The 18601-nt window shown below is 30.2% G+C and overlaps 3 protein-coding genes across 3 annotated transcripts; all 3 read right to left on the bottom strand.

Annotated features, from left to right (window-relative positions):
• Positions 1-970: 970 nt before the first annotated feature.
• Positions 971-2316, bottom strand: LOC131169221 (uncharacterized). Its single transcript, XM_058133531.1, has 3 exons — positions 2179-2316; positions 1436-2103; positions 971-1272 (listed from the first exon to the last, which is right to left on the bottom strand). The coding sequence occupies exons 2-3, from the start codon at positions 2081-2083 to the stop codon at positions 1174-1176; spliced, it is 747 nt and encodes a 248-aa protein (XP_057989514.1). The 5' UTR covers positions 2084-2103; positions 2179-2316; the 3' UTR covers positions 971-1173.
• Positions 2317-6894: 4578 nt separating this feature from the next.
• Positions 6895-8148, bottom strand: LOC110650201 (uncharacterized). The gene is made up of 3 exons (XM_021805050.2): positions 7994-8148; positions 7252-7919; positions 6895-7189 (listed from the first exon to the last, which is right to left on the bottom strand). The coding sequence occupies exons 2-3, from the start codon at positions 7897-7899 to the stop codon at positions 7091-7093; spliced, it is 747 nt and encodes a 248-aa protein (XP_021660742.2). The 5' UTR covers positions 7900-7919; positions 7994-8148; the 3' UTR covers positions 6895-7090.
• Positions 8149-12096: 3948 nt separating this feature from the next.
• LOC110650200 (uncharacterized) lies at positions 12097-18056 on the bottom strand. The gene is made up of 4 exons (XM_058134653.1): positions 17391-18056; positions 17280-17352; positions 12464-13131; positions 12097-12401 (listed from the first exon to the last, which is right to left on the bottom strand). The coding sequence occupies exons 1-4, from the start codon at positions 18036-18038 to the stop codon at positions 12303-12305; spliced, it is 1488 nt and encodes a 495-aa protein (XP_057990636.1). The 5' UTR covers positions 18039-18056; the 3' UTR covers positions 12097-12302.
• Positions 18057-18601: the final 545 nt, after the last annotated feature.

The following is an 18601-nucleotide window of genomic DNA, read 5'->3' as shown; positions in this document are numbered from 1 at the left end:
AAATTATTTTAATAATTGAATTAAGGATTATTTAAATCCTTTAGCTACTTTTGTATCCCACTGATTGGGATGGTCTACACATTAAAATAAATTATTGGGATAGTGTACACATTAGAAAAAAATTATGTTAAAAAAAAAAATTGAAGACCTTCACATGAAAGAAAACATTGAAAAGTGGCTGAAAATGAAGAAGAAGAAACAAGCATAGACACCTAAGTTATTGCAATGGATACACACTCAGATCCAGCACAATTTATGAGATAAGCTTGTTTTTATACAAGGATCTTCATTTTAACGAAATAAAAGATGTAATTCTCATTTTAGCCAAATTTAATTCAACTTCTTACTGTGTTAATCAGGCATTTGTTGAGTTGGCTTGATGGAACTCTATTAATGCCTAAACTAGGATTAACTTGAACAAATGACAATGTTTTATGCTAATATTTTTCAAAAATTTTGCCTACTTTCTCAACCTCCCCTCTATCCTTTCTATTTCCTTTCCTCTCCCCTCTCAGATCATTTGCTGAATGGCTTCCTGGATCAATTTTTTGAATAAGCAATTCCTAAAATACAAGAATTGGATCACAGTGCACATAATTTTAGTTGCCATCCAAATTCTAATGGATGATCAAGTGGAGGTGGGATTGCAATGTTATATATATAATGTGAAGTGTTCAACTGTACATACATGGAACAAATAGAAATTTCAAAACAGAGTAAAACAGAGTTAATGTAATTCTCTTTCACTTGATTGCAGCTGGCTTTGGCCATTTACTTATAAGGGTGTTTAATTAATCACTAAAAAGTGTCGAGCCTGGGTAGTATTTTGGTAAAACCTTCCCAACAATGACAATTCCAGGATTCGAACCCCCTGATCTAGGTAAAATCCGCCTGAGGTTCAATTCCACACCACTGATTCAACCATTTCTTAGTGCTCAAACAAGGAATTTAATCTCAGTGCACATGGAAATAGCAAAAAGAAAATATTTAATTAGCAGTTGTAAGATTCATGAAAATGTTAATTGAAACTTCAACAACTACCAACCAAGATGGTGCAAAAACAAGATCAATTTACTCTTAATTATATATAAAGTACGGCAGGGCAATCGACAACGGTAAATAACTAATTATCAACTCCCTCAAAACAAGGAAAGATCATATTCCAACATAGTTTCAATTTGGTGATGCAGCATCCTTGATCTCATCCTTAGCTAGGAAGACACTAGTAAGAGCTGCTTTTGACTGGAGAGAAGCCTTCAACAATTCCAGACCCTGCTAAGATAAAAAATTAAGGGCTAAAACCAATATTAATTGTATGCTATATTGCCATTTAGCTTAGCTTGATTCAACGATTAAAAGCATAATTTTCCTTATCGACTACAAAAAAATAAAAAATAAAAAATTCCTAAAGGTAATGAGTTGAAGTTAAACATACCTCATCAATGCCAAACTCAACCATCTTCTCATTAAGTGCGCTAAAACCCTTAACACTAAACTTGTTCAGCAGAGCAACACCAGAGACCATTGACAATGGTGACACTGACAAATCATCAGTCACCATGTATGTAACCAGGCCCTTCACCAAACCTCCCTCACTATTACTAGTTGGTGTATCACTAGCTGATGTATTATTTGTATTGGTGCCAATAAACGGCAGTTCATAAGTCATTGAAGAACCGCAGTTACTGCAACGAGAACCTCTCTGATCGGTAACGCACCGGTGGTTACTATTATTAGAACAACCATACAACTTTCGTCCTGCCTCAGGTTTTAGAGGACGAGTGTCAGGCAGCAAGAGAGGCACATGTGCGAGCTGGGTTAATGGCACAGTGGGTTTTAGAAGAGAGTCCTTGCTTTGATTTGGCTGTATATAAGCTTCGTTAAGGTTTTCAAGGCTCTCGTAAAGATTTCCTATACAGCCAACCATTGCTGGTTTTTTAAGCAGCCTAATCACAGTACCTACAGGCAAAGAGAGAAGGGTGAAGAGGAAATCTACAAAATCTTTTCCAGCTTCTGCGAAAAGGACTTTGTTCGCCTTCTTGTCGATCAATAGCTTCAAGCTCACTTTGTTCTCGGTAGCCATTCTTGATATAAGGCTGATATCTGCATTCAAACACATAATTAAGTAATCTAATTATTTTTTTTCCGAAAATAAAACGCAGAACGCCATGAATGTACCTGATGCTTTGGCTTGTCAAGTTCCGGTTAAAAGCTCATGAATGAAGCCAGAGGTGATATATGATATGCAGGAGTGGGCAATGGGAGAGAGGAACAGTTTGGGGAGGCCAGAGAGGAAAGGGAGGTGTGAATATTCATTTATTTATGGCCTATTTAAAGACAAGGCATATTTACCAAAAAAATCAAAATTATTTATTCATTTCCAATTTTAATTAAATCTTTTAATTTTTAATTTTAATTTTAGTAACTGATTCAATTTTTTCAATTTTAAATGTCAAAAATTTATACCTATTTCAATTTAAAATTTGTTTTCCAAATGTCACAGGTAATAGCGAATTGTGGTGTTAAGATTTTCTTTCCTTTGATGCAATTAATTCAATGAATAATGTTTTCCTAATCAAAGCAAAAATTAAATAAAATATTTTTATTATTAAAAAAAAAAATATATATATATATATATATATATATATATATATATATATTATTAAGGTTAAAACTGTTATTAAAAAAATTATTTTTTAAATATATTAATTAAAAAATATTTAAAAATAATATAAATTAAATATTTTAATTATACTTTTAAATTATTTTTTTAAATAATATTTAAAATTATACTTTTATTTAGAAAAATAATTTAAGTCCTGTAAACTCAATGATTATAATAAAAAATTAAAACTATTTTATAAAAAATATTTTATTTTAAATAAAAATATTTCTTCATATATATAAATTATTTTTCACCAATAAAAAAGTTTTAAATTAAGCAAATTTTCTAAACTTAACTTTTTATTTTAATTTTTTTAAATCTTTTAAAAAATCTATGAGCTCTACTAACACTAATTTAAAAAATATAATTTTTAACCTAATTAGCTTGTCACATTAACTTTCTATCTATTAACCCAATAGCTAAAATTAAAAGCAATGTCAAATTTTATGAATGAAATTAATAAATTTAAATTTTAAGAAATGTGTGAAAAATATTTTATTTTTATCAGTAACCCTAAAAAATTATCATTTTACATTTTAATTTTAATCACAGTATAACCTTATCGTAAGATTTTGGAGTATTAAACCATTCAATGAATTAACTTTTTTTATTAAATGGCTTTATTTTATTATGTTACATCAATTAGTTTTAGCCCCTTAAATTTAGTTAAATTGCCTTATATTAATTAATTAATTTTAGTATTTTTAAATTTAATAAAATGAAGTTATATTAATTTATTTTTTATTATATTATATTAATTAGTTTAAATTTAATGAAACTATTTTATATTAATTTTCAAAAACTTAGAGTGGAAGTAACTAAGGACGACCAATGACTTCGTTCGCAATGGGCGCACTTGACTTACTTTCTATTTGGTCTTTTCTCATTGGCTTCGTTTGTAGCTTTTTTCATTCACTTTTTTTTAAAAATTAAAAGAAAAAAAAATTGTCACACTTCTCTTTTGAGCTCCTTTATTTTTCATTCTTTATGACTGGAGATCATAATTTTATTTTATATAATATAATATTAATAAAAGCATATTTCAAGATTTTTATATAATTACTCTGGTTCTTTGTGAAATTAACCTGCCAAACAAAGAATAAATGAATCAAGGTATTAAAGTTTTATATTAAAAAATAAAATAAAAATGAACATAAGTAAAGGAAAGTCTAAACTATTTATTAAACATTGTCAACAGTTTCCAGTACTCTTTGAATCAATGCGAATTTCACATAAAAGTCCATCAAAGGTATTTTTGATGAAAATCCTCCAATTTTTAAGTTAGAGTTGGTATAGAGAATGGTATATAAGATTTATTAAGGAGAAGAGCCCTACCTTATAGATGATCTAATCTCTTTATATAGAGATTTAGATAATAATTTATTATGATAAGTTAATTATGTCATGAATATTATTAACTAATATAATTATATTAATATATTTTCTATTTATAATGTATAATTATAGATATTGTTATTTTTTACAATTCTACTAATATAGATATTGCTATTTCTTATTAAGATTTTTTCTTTGTGTTAAATGAGTCTTATAGTGGTTGAAACGACTGAATAAATTTCATGATTGAACTATTAAATATAATTAAGCTAATGAACTATATGAAAATATGAGTTTATATATATATATATATAGCAGTAATATTTAATTAATTATGTGTATCTATAGCTAACCAAGTCTGATGCTCAATTATCAATAATTATTCAAAAATTTGTTGCTCGAATGAATGGATCACTCCAAGATTGGTTCTCAACTCCTTGTTCACCCATCTCTAGGAGCCACACATTTTTTCTAAGTTTGATCTCAAGACAGGATTTTGACAATTAGGTTGGGATAAATTAACGGTATGATCTTGAAGGTGATATAATAAATTAAAAAAAATGTTGGTAATAATTATAATTTTTCTGTTTTCTTCTTTATATTATTATAGTTATAATTGACTTTTCTTATAAATGGTGTATAATGTACTTGTGAAATATTATATTTAAATTAAGACTAAAAAAGTTATGGAGATTAACAATAATAATAATGTTGAGGTCCTAAGGTAAGAATAAATAGGATTGTGATGAAGAACAAAGAGCTGTTTGAAAAGAAAAAAAAAACTTTTAATTTACTCTAAACTTCAATTATAAATGATTAAAATATAAATATTAGTTAAAATTCAATTAATTAGAAAGATACATGCTTAAATTCTTTTCATAAATTCATATGACTTATTATAGTACGAAGAAAATACTCTCTTCAGTTTGGCGTTTTATGAGAATTTCAACTCAAAAAATTATAATAATTAAATTTAATAGAAAAATAAAAATTATATGAGTGATTAATTATTATTTGGTTTAGAAAAAATTAGATCTTTAAGAAACAAAAAACAATATTAAAAAAAATAAAAATCAAAGATCTTCACATGAAAGCAATTATTGAAAAGTTGGTAAAAGGGAAAAAGAAGAAATTAACATTATCCAAAGGAGATGCACTAATAAAGCAGGTTTTTCCGAACTTTTTTAATCTGTACTTAATTTATTATAAAATATAAAATATATAATAAAATATATATATATATTAAATAAATAAATTTTTTATATTTATATTTTAAATTCATAATATATTAAATTTAGGCAGAAATATTTTCGATCCCATCAGATCGTGGTAGCGAAAGAACTTTGGAATTGCAATGGACATTCACAAGAAGCACAACTTACAGAACAAGTTTAAAGTTGGCATTTTTGACATGGCGATGGGACACAACTTATGAGAGAAGTTTGTTTCCAGAACTTGTTCGCCAAGTTATTACATATTACAATATTTAATTTTTTATTTTAATAAATATTAATTTCAATGAAATTATCTATTTTATTCTCTTATTTTAAAAAATAGGTTAGTTTTTATAAAAATATTTTTTTATATTAGTTATGTTGAAAAATATAAAAGCACAACTATATGATCTTTGAATTTTTTTTTTTAATAAGTAATATGGAAATTTTAACTTCTTCAAATACGTTAATTTTTTTTAAAAAATTAAATTTAAATTAGATGAAAGAATTAAAGAGTAAATAAAAGAAAAATATAATTATTAACTAATATATTTTTCAAAAAAAATAATTAAAATAGTTGGATAAATTTATTCCGTATTCACTCAATTTTATTAATTGTTTCATTTCACTAATTATATTTTAATTTTTTTAATAAAATTACTCACTTTTTATTATTTTATTGTCAATCACTCAAATCAGAATCTAATAGAACTTCTCTATCGCGTATTTTTCGTAACTTTAAATCATAAAGCATAAAGAGATTATCCATAGAATAATGAAACTTTGTATGTCTCATCTTCCTAATTTAATAGTGTAATTATTTTTTATATGAATATTTAGTACACTATTTTTTAATGCAGTATACTTTATAATTTACCAAATTTTAGATGCTGCCCAAATTTCAATGCGTGATCAAGTCCAGATAGGATTGCAATGTAAAAGGCTATACGTACACATTAGCATATGGAACAAATTGGCCCTTGGCATGTAAAATTAGAACTTTTTATTTTAAAAATTCATGGGATGGGATCACGAATTTAAATGATTTTGTTTTTTATATTGCCAATGAGAAGAAAATATATACTTTTTCTACGGTACCGGGTTTACAAGCGCGCCGAAAATGAGTGATTCGTCCTTGGGTGCATTTGGCGTCGATGGAGATCCATGAGTGGGTCATTTTTACAACAAACATTACCCATGATTTCAAGCAGACTGTGCCTAAACTTTTGAGTTTTGACGTACAAGTCCACTAGTATTTAACAAAATGGGGTTTTAAGATGAAAGAAGATTGAAAGGCTACAAGAGAAAAAGGCCAGGTTTTGAAGGGAAGAATACAATTCCTCGGATTTTCATGGATGGAATTAATTGCACGTGCATATACACTACACTGAAAAGTTTGTAGCAGAGTTCGAATCTGAAACCTGATAAAGTTGTGCAAAGTCCAACTTTGTTTTATGTACACTTATGTGATGGATAAAGCAAGTTGGATTTCCAATATGTTCAATAAATTCCAAAACAGGTATTCATAGAAATTGTATCTGGCTGTGATGTATATGTGTGTGCTCTGTTACAGAATTGCTTATTAATATGTAGGATGCTATTTAAAACTTCATCAGAATTTCCCCAACATTCTATAACTAACTGAAATTACGTTTTATCTATGATCTCAATGCAAGTAAATGGCAAAAGGAAATGCCAATTAGCAACAGTAAGATTCATGAAAATCTAATAACCAAGGCAGTGCAAAACAAGATCAATACAGTCTTAATTATATAGAAGGGACGGCATGGCATTTGACAATGGTAAATAGCTAAATGTCACCTCCCTCAAAACTGCGTTGATTAGCATTAGAATAGATCATATATCCAACACAGTTTCAATTTGGTGCTGCAGCATCCTTGATCTCATTCTTGGCAAGGAAGACACTAGTAAGAGCTGTTTTTGACTGGAGAGAAGCCTTCAGCAATTCCACACCCTGCCAAAGAAACACAATTAAGGGCTAAAACCAATATTAATTGCAAAACACTCTAAACATACCTCATCAATGCCAAACTCAACCATTTTCTCCTTAAGTGCACCAAAACCCTTTACACTAAACTTGTTCAGCAGAGCAACACCAGAGATCATTGACAATGGTGACACTGACAAATCATCAGTCACCATGTATGTAACCAGGCCCTTCACAAAACCTCCCTCACTATTACTAGTTGCTGTATTACTAGCTGATTTATTATTTGTATTGGTGCCAATAAACGGCAGTTCATAAGTCATTGAACAACCGCAGTTACTACAAGGAGAACCTTTCTGATCAGTAACGCACCGGTTGTGATGACAATAAGAACAACCATACAACTTTCGTCCTGCCTCAGTTTTTAGCGGACGAGTGCCAGGCAGCAAGAGAGGCACATGTGCGAGCTGGGTTAATGGCACAGTGGGTTTTAGAAGCGAGTCCTTGCTTTGATTTGGTTGCATATAAGCTTCGTTAAGGTTTTCAAGGCTCTCGTAAAGATTTCCTATGCAACCAACCATTGCTGGTTTTTTGAGCAGCCTAATTACAGTTCCTACAGGCAAAGAAAGAAGGGCGAAAAGGAAATCCACAAAATCTTTTCCAGCTTCTGCAAAAAGGACTGTGTTCGATCTCTTGTCGATCAACAGCTTCAAGCTTACTTTGTTTTTGGTAGCCATTCTTGATATGAAGCTGAGATCTGCATTTAAACACATAATTAATTAATCTAATTATTTTTATCCGAATATAAAACGCAGAACGCGATGAATGTACCTGGTGCTTTGGCTTCTCAAGTTCCGGTTAAAAGCTCATGAAAGAAGCCAGAGGTGATATATGTTGCATGTGGTTCCCTCCAACATGGAGGGTGGCAGTTGCATTTTTATGTACTATTAAAAAAAAAAGGTTTAAAATTCAAAAAAGATGTGTGCTGGTACCAAGCTGTAAATGCTTAGTACCAAAGGAACCAATTCTTAAATCTTAAGAATATTGATTCATGTCCAGTTATCCAATGAGGAGATAATTTAATCACCGCTAGGCACAGTGCAACTATTTTAAAAATGTGTGGGAGAGTTGTTCTAAAACTAAAGTGAGCGTTACAAGATGTTGAAAATTTGAGAGAGAGTATTGTAAATTTATAAATTATTTTCTAAAGGAAGAGTGACGAAAGTAGTGAAAAAAATTTTGTAAGTTTATTTGAGAAACACTTTTGAGTGTCATTATTTTTGGTAGATCTCCTCTGTGCTCTCTTTGCAGGTTTTATTTAGAGTTTGACCCATATGCGTAGCTCAAAATTAAGGGTGAATCACATTAAATTTTTGTGTGCGATTTTATTTATTATTATTATAGTATTTAATTTTTGTTATTTAATTTGAGGTATTTTCCCCAGTAAGTGGTATTGATTCCTACCTCAAGTGCTACAGAAATGGAGGCAAAGACAAATAAAATGGTCAATATAAATGGTGTGAATTACTTCATATGGAGAAACAAGATGAAGGATCTCTTATTTGTGATGAAATTGCATTTACCAGTGTTTGTTACAAATAAACCCAAAGACAAAACAGACGAGGATTGGGTATTTGAGCATGAGTAGGCATGCATGTACCTTCATCCGACAGTTTGTCAAAGATAATGTGTACAATCATATTTGCAGCAAGACTCATGCCCGGACACTGTGGAACAAACTTGAGGAGCTTTATGCTTCAAAGACCGGCAAGAACAAATTATTTTATTTGACAAATCATCAGTCACCATGTATGTAACCAAGCCCTTCACGAAACCTCCCTCACTACTATTGGTTGCTGTATTACTAGCTGATGTATTATTCTTATCGGTGCCAATAAATGGCAGTTCATAAGTCATTGAAGCACAGCAGTTACTACAAGGAGCACCTCTCCGATCAGTAACACACCGGAGGTGATAGTTAGAACAACCATACACCTTTCGTACTGCCTCAGGCTGTAGATGAACAGTTTCAGGCAGCAAGAGAGGCACTTATGGGAGCTGGGCCAATGGCACAGTGGGTGAATCCTTACTTTGATATGATTGCATGTAAGCTTCATTAAGGTTCTCAAGGCTCTCGTTAAAGATTTCCTATACAGCCAACCATTGCTGGTTTTTTTAGCAGCCTAATTACAGTTCCTACAGGCAAAGAGAGCAGGGTGAAGAGGAAATCCACAAAATCTTTTCCAGCTTCTGCAAAAAGGACTTTGTTCGATCTCTTGTTGATGACAAAATAGAATTTTTTAAACTGTTTTTTTAACTGTATTTAAAAAAATATTTTTATTTAAAAAAGCAATTTAGACCCTGTAAAATCTTGTAACTAAAAAATAAAAAATATTTTTATAAAAAATATTTTTTTAAATAAAAATATTTTTTATAGATAAATTATTTTTCATAAAATAAATGAGCCTTAAATTAAGTAAATTTTCTTAACTCAACTTCTTATTTTATTTTTTTTTAAATTACTTTTCAAAACTTTGTGGGTGCCACTAGTGCTAATTAAAAAAATATATTTAACTTTTTAACCTAATTAGCTTGTCACATTAACTTTCTATCTATTAACCCAATAACTAAACTTAAAAAGCAATGTCAAATTTTATGAATCAAATTAATAAAATAAAAATTTTAAAAATGTGTGAAAAAATTTTTTTATCAGTAACCCTAAAAAAAAATTATCATTTTACATTTAAATTTTAATCAGAATATAACATTATTGTAAGATTTTGGAGTATTGAGAATTCAAAGAGTTAATTTTTTTTTCTTTTTTTTTTTTTAGAAATTATAGGCTCAGTGAGTTCATTCTTAAATGTACAACAACAGTATCTTCATACTTAGGTCTTGTCTTCGGTTTAGTTTGACTGGAACCGAAATTTCCAGTTTCAGTTCAATTTCAATTTTAAATGATTATGAATTTAAATTTTAGAATCACATAAAAAAATTTTATTTAATTTTGATTTATTTAATCAAAATTTTTTAAAATAATTACAAAAGATAAAATTTTTATTTTTGATTTCATTACCTTAAATTTAGCCAAATTACCTTGGAGTAATTGATTTTGTTAACTTAAATATAGTCAAATTACCTTATATTAATTGATTTTATTTTTATTATGTTATATTAATTAGTTTTATACGATCAAGTCTATAAATTATCTGAAAATCCTTGTTTATATATATATATATATATATATATATATATATATATATATATATATATATATATATATATATATATAGTGTGTGTGTTTAACATTTAATTAATTTTTATATGAGTGATTAATTATTATTTGATTAGAAAAAATTAGATATTTAAAAACAAAAAATAAAATTAAAAAAATAAAAATCAAAGATCTTCGCGTGAAAGCAATCGTGGAAAAGTTGGTAAAAGGAAAAAAGAAGAAACGTTATCCAAAGGAGACGTACTAATAAAGCAGGTTATTTCGAACTTTTTTAATCTGTGCTTAATTTATTATAAAATATAAAATATATAATAAAATATATATATTAAATAAATAAATTTTTATATTTATATTTTAAATTTATAATATATTAAATTTAGGCAGGAATTTCTTCAATGTCCCATCAGATTGTGGTAGTGAAAGAACTTTGGCATTGCAATGGATATTCATAAGAAACACAACTTACAGAACAAGTTTGTTTCTAGGAAAAGTTGTCATCTTTGACATGGCGATGGGACACAACTTGCGATAGAAGTTTGTTTCCGGAGCTTGTTGGCCAAGTCGTTATCAATGGTGAGTATTAGGCTAAAATCAATCAAATTAAATTATATATTTTAAAAATTTAAATAAAAATTAATAAAAAATAAAATTTTATATTAATTATGTTAAAAAATATAAAAACACAACTATATGATCTTTGAACATTTTTTTAATAAGTTTAAATACGTTAATTTTTTAAAAATTAAATTTAAATTGATGAAATAATTAAAAAGTAAATGACAAAAAAATATAATGATTAACTAATATATTTTTTAAAGAGATTGAATAAAATAATTAAATTATTTTGTATAATTTAATAGTATAATTATTTTGTATGTGAACATTCAATACACTATTTTTTAATGCAGTGCATACTATAATTTATCTAATTTTAGATGCTGCCCAAATTTTAATGCGTGATCAATAGGAGATAGGATTGCAATGTAAAAGGGTATATATACACATTAGCATATGGATCAAATTAGCCCTTGACATGTAAAATTAGAACTTTTTATTTTAAAAATTCATGGGATGGGATCACGAATTTAAATGATTTTGTTTTTTATATTGCCAATGAGAAGAAAATAGATACTTTTTCTACGGTACCTGGTTTACAAGCGCACCGAAAATGAGTGACTCGTTCTTGGGTGCATTTGGTGTCGATGGAGATGCATGAGTGGGTCATTTTTACAACAAACATTACCCATGATTTCAAACAGACTGTGCCTAAACTTTTGAGTTTTGACGTACAAGTCCACTAGTATTTAACAAAATGGGGTTTTAAGATGAAAGAAGATTGAAAGGCTACAAGGGAGAAAGGTCAGGTTTTGAAGAGAAGAATACAATCCTCGGATTTTCATGGATGGAATTAATTGCACGTAAATACACAATACACTGAAAAGTTTGTAGCAGAGTACGAATCTGAAACCTGATAAAGTTGTGCAAAGTCCAACTTTGTTTTATGTACACTTACGTGATGGATAGAGCAAGTTGGATTTCCAATATGTCCAATAAATTCCAAAACAGGTATTCATAGAAATTGTATCTGGCAGTGATGTATATGTGTGTGCTCTGTTACAGAATTGCTTATTAATATGTAGGATGCTATTTAAAACTTCATCAGAATTTCCCCAACATTCTATAACTAACTGAAATTACGTTTTATCTATGATCTCAATGCAAGTAAATAGCAAAAGGAAATGCAAATTAGCAACAGTAAGATTCATGAAAATCTAACAACCAAGGCAGTTCAAAACAAGATCAATACAGGACGGCATGGCATTTGACAATGGTAAATAGCTAAATGTCACCTCCCTCAAAACAGCGTTGATTAGCATTAGAATAGATCATATATCCAACACAGTTTCAATTTGGTGCTGCAGCATCCTTGATCTCATCCTTGGCAAGGAAGACACTAGTAAGAGCTGTTTTTGACTGGAGAGAAGCCTTCAGCAATTCCACACCCTGCCAAAGAAACACAATTAAGGGCTAAAACCAATATTAATTGCAAAACACTCTAAACATACCTCATCAATGCCAAACTCAACCATTTTCTCCTTAAGTGCACCAAAACCCATAACACTGAACTTGTTCAGCAGAGCAACACCAGAGATCATTGACAATGGTGACACTGACAAATCATCAGTCACCATGTATGTAACCAGGCCCTTCACAACACCTCCCTCACTACTACTAGTTGCTGTATTACTAGCTGATGTGTTGTTTGTATTGGTGCCAATAAACGTCAGTTCATAATTCATTGAATAATGGCAGTCACTACAAGGAGAACCTCTCTGATCAGTAACGCAACGGTGGTTACTATATTTAGAACAACCATACAACTTTCGTCCTGCCTCAGGCTTTAGAGGAAGAGTGTCAGGCAGCAAGAGAGGCACATGTGCGAGCTGGGTTAATGGCACAGTGGGTTTTAGAAGCGAGTCCTTGCTTTGATTTGGTTGTATATAAGCTTCATTAAGGTTTTCAAGGCTCTCGTAAAGATTTCCTATACAGCCAACCATTGCTGGTTGTTTAAGCAGCCTAATCACAGTACCCACAGGCAAAGAGAGAAGGGTGAAGAGGAAATCTACAAAATCTTTTCCAGCTTCTGCGAAAAGGACTTTGTTCGCCTTCTTATCGATCAATAGCTTCAAGCTCACTTTGTTCTCGGTAGCCATTCTTGATGTAAAGCTGATATCTGCATTCACAGACACATATAACAAATCTTTTAATTATTATTTTTTTCGAATAAGGGATTGATTTTAAACACTGGAAATTGATAGAATTCTGCCCACAAATACAAGGCCTGGAAAGGTGGATCAATACCCAAAGCCTCTAAGGGTATATTTCAGAAGGTATCTCAAGAGGAATCGAAAGGAGACAAATTCTGTTGAAATTATCTCATGGGAAGAAAGAAAGGAATAAGACCTTCTCCTGGTTAAGTGATTCTGGCAATCTTTATTTTCTAAATTCATCAATACAAGATTACCATTTCTCCAATTTCAGTTCTTCTATATCTCTGTCGCTGCTCCTAACTCTATCACAAACAAATCAAATGTTCAAGATGAAGTTAATTTTAGTCTATTATTTAAAAAAGAAAACGATATCCATATATCGCATTCTCCTACCAATCATATTTGAACATAAAACGCAGAACGAGAAGAACGTACCTGCTACTCTGGTGAGTCAAGTTCTACTTAAAAACTCAGCACTGAATTGTGAATGAAGCAAGAGGTGATACATGTATATATAGGAGTGGGCAATGGGAGTGACTGTTGGTTATCTCAGTTTAGAGGTATATAATAATAAAGTAAATAAATTTTCATTTATTACGTAAAACTCTTATAACCTTTTATTTCTAAATTATTTATATTGATATATTAAATTAAAAAAAATTATATTTTCAAGAATTGTTAGCTTTGAGTTGGGTATTCATAAAATTGTTCAAACCTATGAGATCGTATTAATTCGACCTAATTTTTATTATTTTCATTTGAGTTATATTGATTATGTGTTAAAAATTATGTAAACCGATGTATTTTGATTTGATTTTGATTTTGAAAATTTTTAAACCGATGCAACTTGTGTCGATACTTATTAAAAATACTAAAGAAGGGGGCCATGAATATCTCTACTATAAGTAAATATTTTATATAGTGTATGAAGGAATAAAAGAGAGTATTCCTCAGTGCATGATATTTGCGGATGATATTGTTCTGATAGATGAGACACAAGAAGGAGTCAATAGAAAGCTAGAGCTTTAGAGAAGTACTATAGAGTTAAAAGGTTTTAAGTTAAGTAGAACGAAAACATAATACATGCATTGCAAGTTCAGTGAAGGCCAAACTGGTGATAGGAAATGAATTAGTTTGAATAGAGTGGTACTGTCCCAAAATAATCACTTTAAATATCTAGGCTCAGTCCTTCAAGTAGATGGGGGGATGTGAGGAAAATGTTAGTCATAGAATTAAAACCGGATGGTTGAAGTGGAGATGTGTCACGAGAGTTTTATGTGATCGTAAGATTCCCAATAAGTTGAAAGGAAAATTTTACCGTACAGCCATACGACCGGCTATGTTATATGGTAGTGAGTGTTGGGCACTGAAAGAGTCGTATGCGTCTAAGATAAAAGTTGCAGAGATGAGAATGTTAAGGTGGATGAGTGACCATACTAGATTAGATAAAGTCCATAATGAAAGTACTAGAGAAAAGGTATGAGTGATGCCAATTGAAAATAAGTTGAGAGAAGTGAGATTGAGGTGGTTTGGTCATGTGAAGCGTAGACATACGGAAGCTCCAGTTAGAAGATAGAAAGAAAAAAAGGGGTAGACCTAAATTGACTTAGAGGAGAGTAGTACAACATGATCTATAAGCATTACGCATTTCTGAGGATTTAACCCAAAATCGTTTAGAGTGAAGAAAGCGAATCTATATAGCCGACCCCAAATTTTTAAGATAAAGGCTTAGTTGAGTTGAGTTAAGTATGAAGTAATTTATAAAGACTAAGTATCAAGAAATCTAATTTCAATTGAATGCATTAAATTTTATTTTTTTTATTAATGATGGAAATAATTTTAATTATTCAATAAAAAAAATAAAAGTAAAAAACTTAAAAGTTTTATGAATCTAAAAAATTAAAAGAAAAAAAAGCACAACTCGAACCTACCCCATTTTATTATAAAATCGAAGACATTGATTTTGTAATTTGTTTTATTAGTTTCGGTTCTAAAATTTTCCAAACCGACTTGATCGGTTGGGTTTGGGTAAATACGTTGAACCCAAGCAAACCAACCCATGTATATCTCTAGTTTTGAGTAAATACATTTTAAATTAAATTGTACAATTTGTACCGTTAGAACTGCAAAGGAGAGAATAGAGGAAAGAAAAATTAGGGAAAAATTAATTATAAATATTATTTTTAATTAATTATATTTTTCTTGCAAATATTAAATTAATAGATAAAAATTCAATTTTTTTTTAATTTAATAAGTGTCACATAAATTAAAATAATTTAAAAGTTAACTACTGAAAATTAAAAAAATAAGTTTTATATCAATCAAATTATATATGAGGAAGTTTTAAATTACAAATTAGAATTTAGTGTTTTATTGTAATATACTTTTAAGTATATGTAATTTAGAAGATAGGCTGCAAAGCTATGTGTGAATATTCATTTATTTATGACTATTTAAATAAATAAATAAATAAATAAATAAATATATTAATAATTATCTTATACAAAAATTAAATAATAAATTATCTTAATTTTAGCCGTTCAACTTCTTAATCAGGTACTTGTTAAATTGGCTTGATGAACTCAAATATATATATATTCCTTAATTTTTTTAATAAGTAATATGGAAATTTTAACTTCTTTAAATACGTTAATTTTTAGAAAACTAAATTTAAATTGATGAAAGAATTAAGAAGTAAATGGAAGAAAAATATCATGATTAACTAATATATTTTTGAAAGAGAATGATTAAAATGGTTGGATAAATTTACTCAGTCACTCAACTCTGTTAATTGTTCATTTTAATCATTATACTTTAATTTTTTTTAATAAAATTACCCACCTTTTATTATTTTATTGGTGACCACTCAAGTCAGAATCTAATAAAATTTTTAGTGAAACTCTTCTATTCGCGTATTTTACGTAGCTTTAAATCATAAAAACTAAAGAAATTACTCACAAATCAATAAGACTTTGTGAGTTCCATCTTCCAAATTTAATAGTATAATTATTTTTTATGTGAACATTCAGTACACTATTTTGTTATGTAGACAATATAATTTACCTAATTTTAGATGCTGCCCAAATTTGAATGCGTGATCAACTGGAGATAGGATCGTAATGTAAAAGGGTATACATACACATTAGCATATGGAGCAAATTGGCCCTTGGCATGTAAAATTAGAACTTTTTATTTTAAAAATTCAGGCGATGGGATCATGAATTTAAATGATTATATATATATATTGCCAACGAGAAGAAAATAGATACTTTTTCTACGGTACCGGGTTTACAAGCGCGCCGAAAATGAGTGATTTCGTCCTTGGGTGCATTTGACATCGATGGAGATGCATGAGTGGGTCATTTTTACAACAAACATTACCCATGATTTCAAACAGACTGTGCCTAAACTTTTGAGTTTTGACGTACAAGTCCACTAGTATTTAACAAAATGGGGTTTTAAGATGAAAGAAGATTGAAAGGCTACAAGGGAGAAAGGTCAGGTTTTGAAGGGAAGAATACAATCCTCGGATTTTCATGGATGGAATTAATTGCACGTAAATACACACTACACTGAAAAGTTTGTAGCAGAGTTCGAATCTGAAACCTGATAAAGTTGTGCAAAGTCCAACTTTGTTTTATGTACACTTACGTGATGGATAGAGCAAGTTGGATTTCCAATATGTCCAATAAATTCCAAAACAGGTATTCATAGAAATTGTATCTGGCAGTGATGTATATGTGTGTGCTCTGTTACAGAATTGCTTATTAACATGTAGGATGCTATTTAAAACTTCATCAGAATTTCCCCAACATTCTATAACTAACTGAAATTACGTTTTATCTATGATCTCAATGCAAGTAAATGGCAAAAGGAAATGTCAATTAGCAACAGTAAGATTCATGAAAATCTAATAACCAAGGCAGTACAAAACAAGATCAATACGGTCTTAATTATATAGAAGGGACGGCATGGTATTTGACAATGGTAAATAGCTAAATGTCACCTCCCTCAAAACAGCGTTGATTAGCATTAGAATAGATCATATATCCAACACAGTTTCAATTTGGTGCTGCAGCATCCTTGATCTCATCCTTGGCAAGGAAGACACTAGTAAGAGCTGTTTTTGACTGGAGAGAAGCCTTCAACAATTCCACACCCTGCCAAAGAAACACAATTAAGGGCTAAAACCAATATTAATTGCAAAACACTCTAAACATACCTCATCAATGCCAAACTCAACCATTTTCTCCTTAAGTGCACCAAAACCCTTTACACTAAACTTGTTCAGCAGAGCAACACCAGAGATCATTGACAATGGTGACACTGACAAATCATCAGTCACCATGTATGTAACCAGGCCCTTCACAAAACCTCCCTCACTATTACTAGTTGCTGTATTACTAGCTGATTTATTATTTGTATTGGTGCCAATAAACGGCAGTTCATAAGTCATTGAATTTTTGCAGTTACTACAAGGAGAACCTCTCTGATCAGTAACGCACCGGTGGTTACCAGAATAAGAACAACCATACAACTTTCGTCCTGCCTCAGTTTTTAGCGGACGAGTGCCAGGCAGCAAGAGAGGCACATGTGCGAGCTGGGTTAATGGCACAGTGGGTTTTAGAAGCAGGTCCTTGCTTTGATTTGGTTGCATATAAGCTTCGTTAAGGTTTTCAAGGCTCTCGTAAAGATTTCCTATGCAACCAACCATTGCTGGTTTTTTGAGCAGCCTAATCACTGTACCTACAGGCAAAGAGAGAAGGGTGAAGAGGAAATCAACAAAATCTTTTCCAGCTTCTGCAAAAAGGACTCTATTCGATCTCTTGTCGATCAACAGCTTCAAGCTTACTTTGTTTTTGGTAGCCATTCTTGATGTATAGCTGATATCTGCATTCACAGACACATAACAAATCTTTTAATTATTTTTTTTTTGGAATAAGGGATTGATTTTAAACACTGGAAATTTATAGCAATCTGCCCACAAATACAAGGCCTGGAAAGGTGGATCAATACCCAAAGCCTCTAAGGGTATATTTCAGAAGGTATCTCAAGAGGAATCGAAAGGAGACAAATTCTGTTGAAATTATCTCATGGGAAGAAAGAAAGGAATGAGACCTTCTCCTGGTTAAGTGATTCTTGCAATCTTTATTTTCTAAATTCATCAATACAAGATTACCATTTCTCCAATTTCAGTTCTTCTATATCTCTGTCACTGCTCCTAACTCTATCACAAACAAATCAAATGTTCAAGATGAAGTTAATTTTAGTCTATTATTTGAAAAGAAAACGATATCCATATATCGCATTCTCCGACCAATCATATTTGAACATAAAACGCAGAACAAGAAGAACGTACCTGCTGCTCTGGTGAATCAAGTTCCAGGTAAAAACTCAGCACTGAATTGTGAATGAAGTAAAAGGCGATACATG

Source organism: Hevea brasiliensis, chromosome 14 (genome assembly GCF_030052815.1).
Source record: "Hevea brasiliensis isolate MT/VB/25A 57/8 chromosome 14, ASM3005281v1, whole genome shotgun sequence".
Taxonomy (NCBI): domain Eukaryota; kingdom Viridiplantae; phylum Streptophyta; class Magnoliopsida; order Malpighiales; family Euphorbiaceae; genus Hevea; species Hevea brasiliensis.
Note: the sequence above shows the minus strand (reverse complement) of the source record. Positions and strands in the feature narration are given on the sequence as shown.

Bases quoted from the DNA above. Each gene is read 5' to 3' on its own strand.
- LOC131169221 (XM_058133531.1), bottom strand. From the start codon at position 2,083: ATGGCTACCGAGAACAAAGTGAGCTTGAAGCTATTGATCGACAAGAAG. The intron at 1,273-1,435 runs GTATGTTTAACT...TTATCTTAGCAG, and splicing joins TTGAGTTTGGCATTGATGAG to GGTCTGGAATTGTTGAAGGC.
- LOC110650201 (XM_021805050.2), bottom strand. From the start codon at position 7,899: ATGGCTACCAAAAACAAAGTAAGCTTGAAGCTGTTGATCGACAAGAGA. The intron at 7,190-7,251 runs GTATGTTTAGAG...TTTCTTTGGCAG, and splicing joins TTGAGTTTGGCATTGATGAG to GGTGTGGAATTGCTGAAGGC.
- LOC110650200 (XM_058134653.1), bottom strand. From the start codon at position 18,038: ATGGCTACCAAAAACAAAGTAAGCTTGAAGCTGTTGATCGACAAGAGA. The intron at 13,132-17,279 runs GTGTCTTCCTTG...CTGTGAATGCAG, and splicing joins GTCAAAAACAGCTCTTACTA to ATATCAGCTTTACATCAAGA. The intron at 12,402-12,463 runs GTATGTTTAGAG...TTTCTTTGGCAG, and splicing joins TTGAGTTTGGCATTGATGAG to GGTGTGGAATTGCTGAAGGC.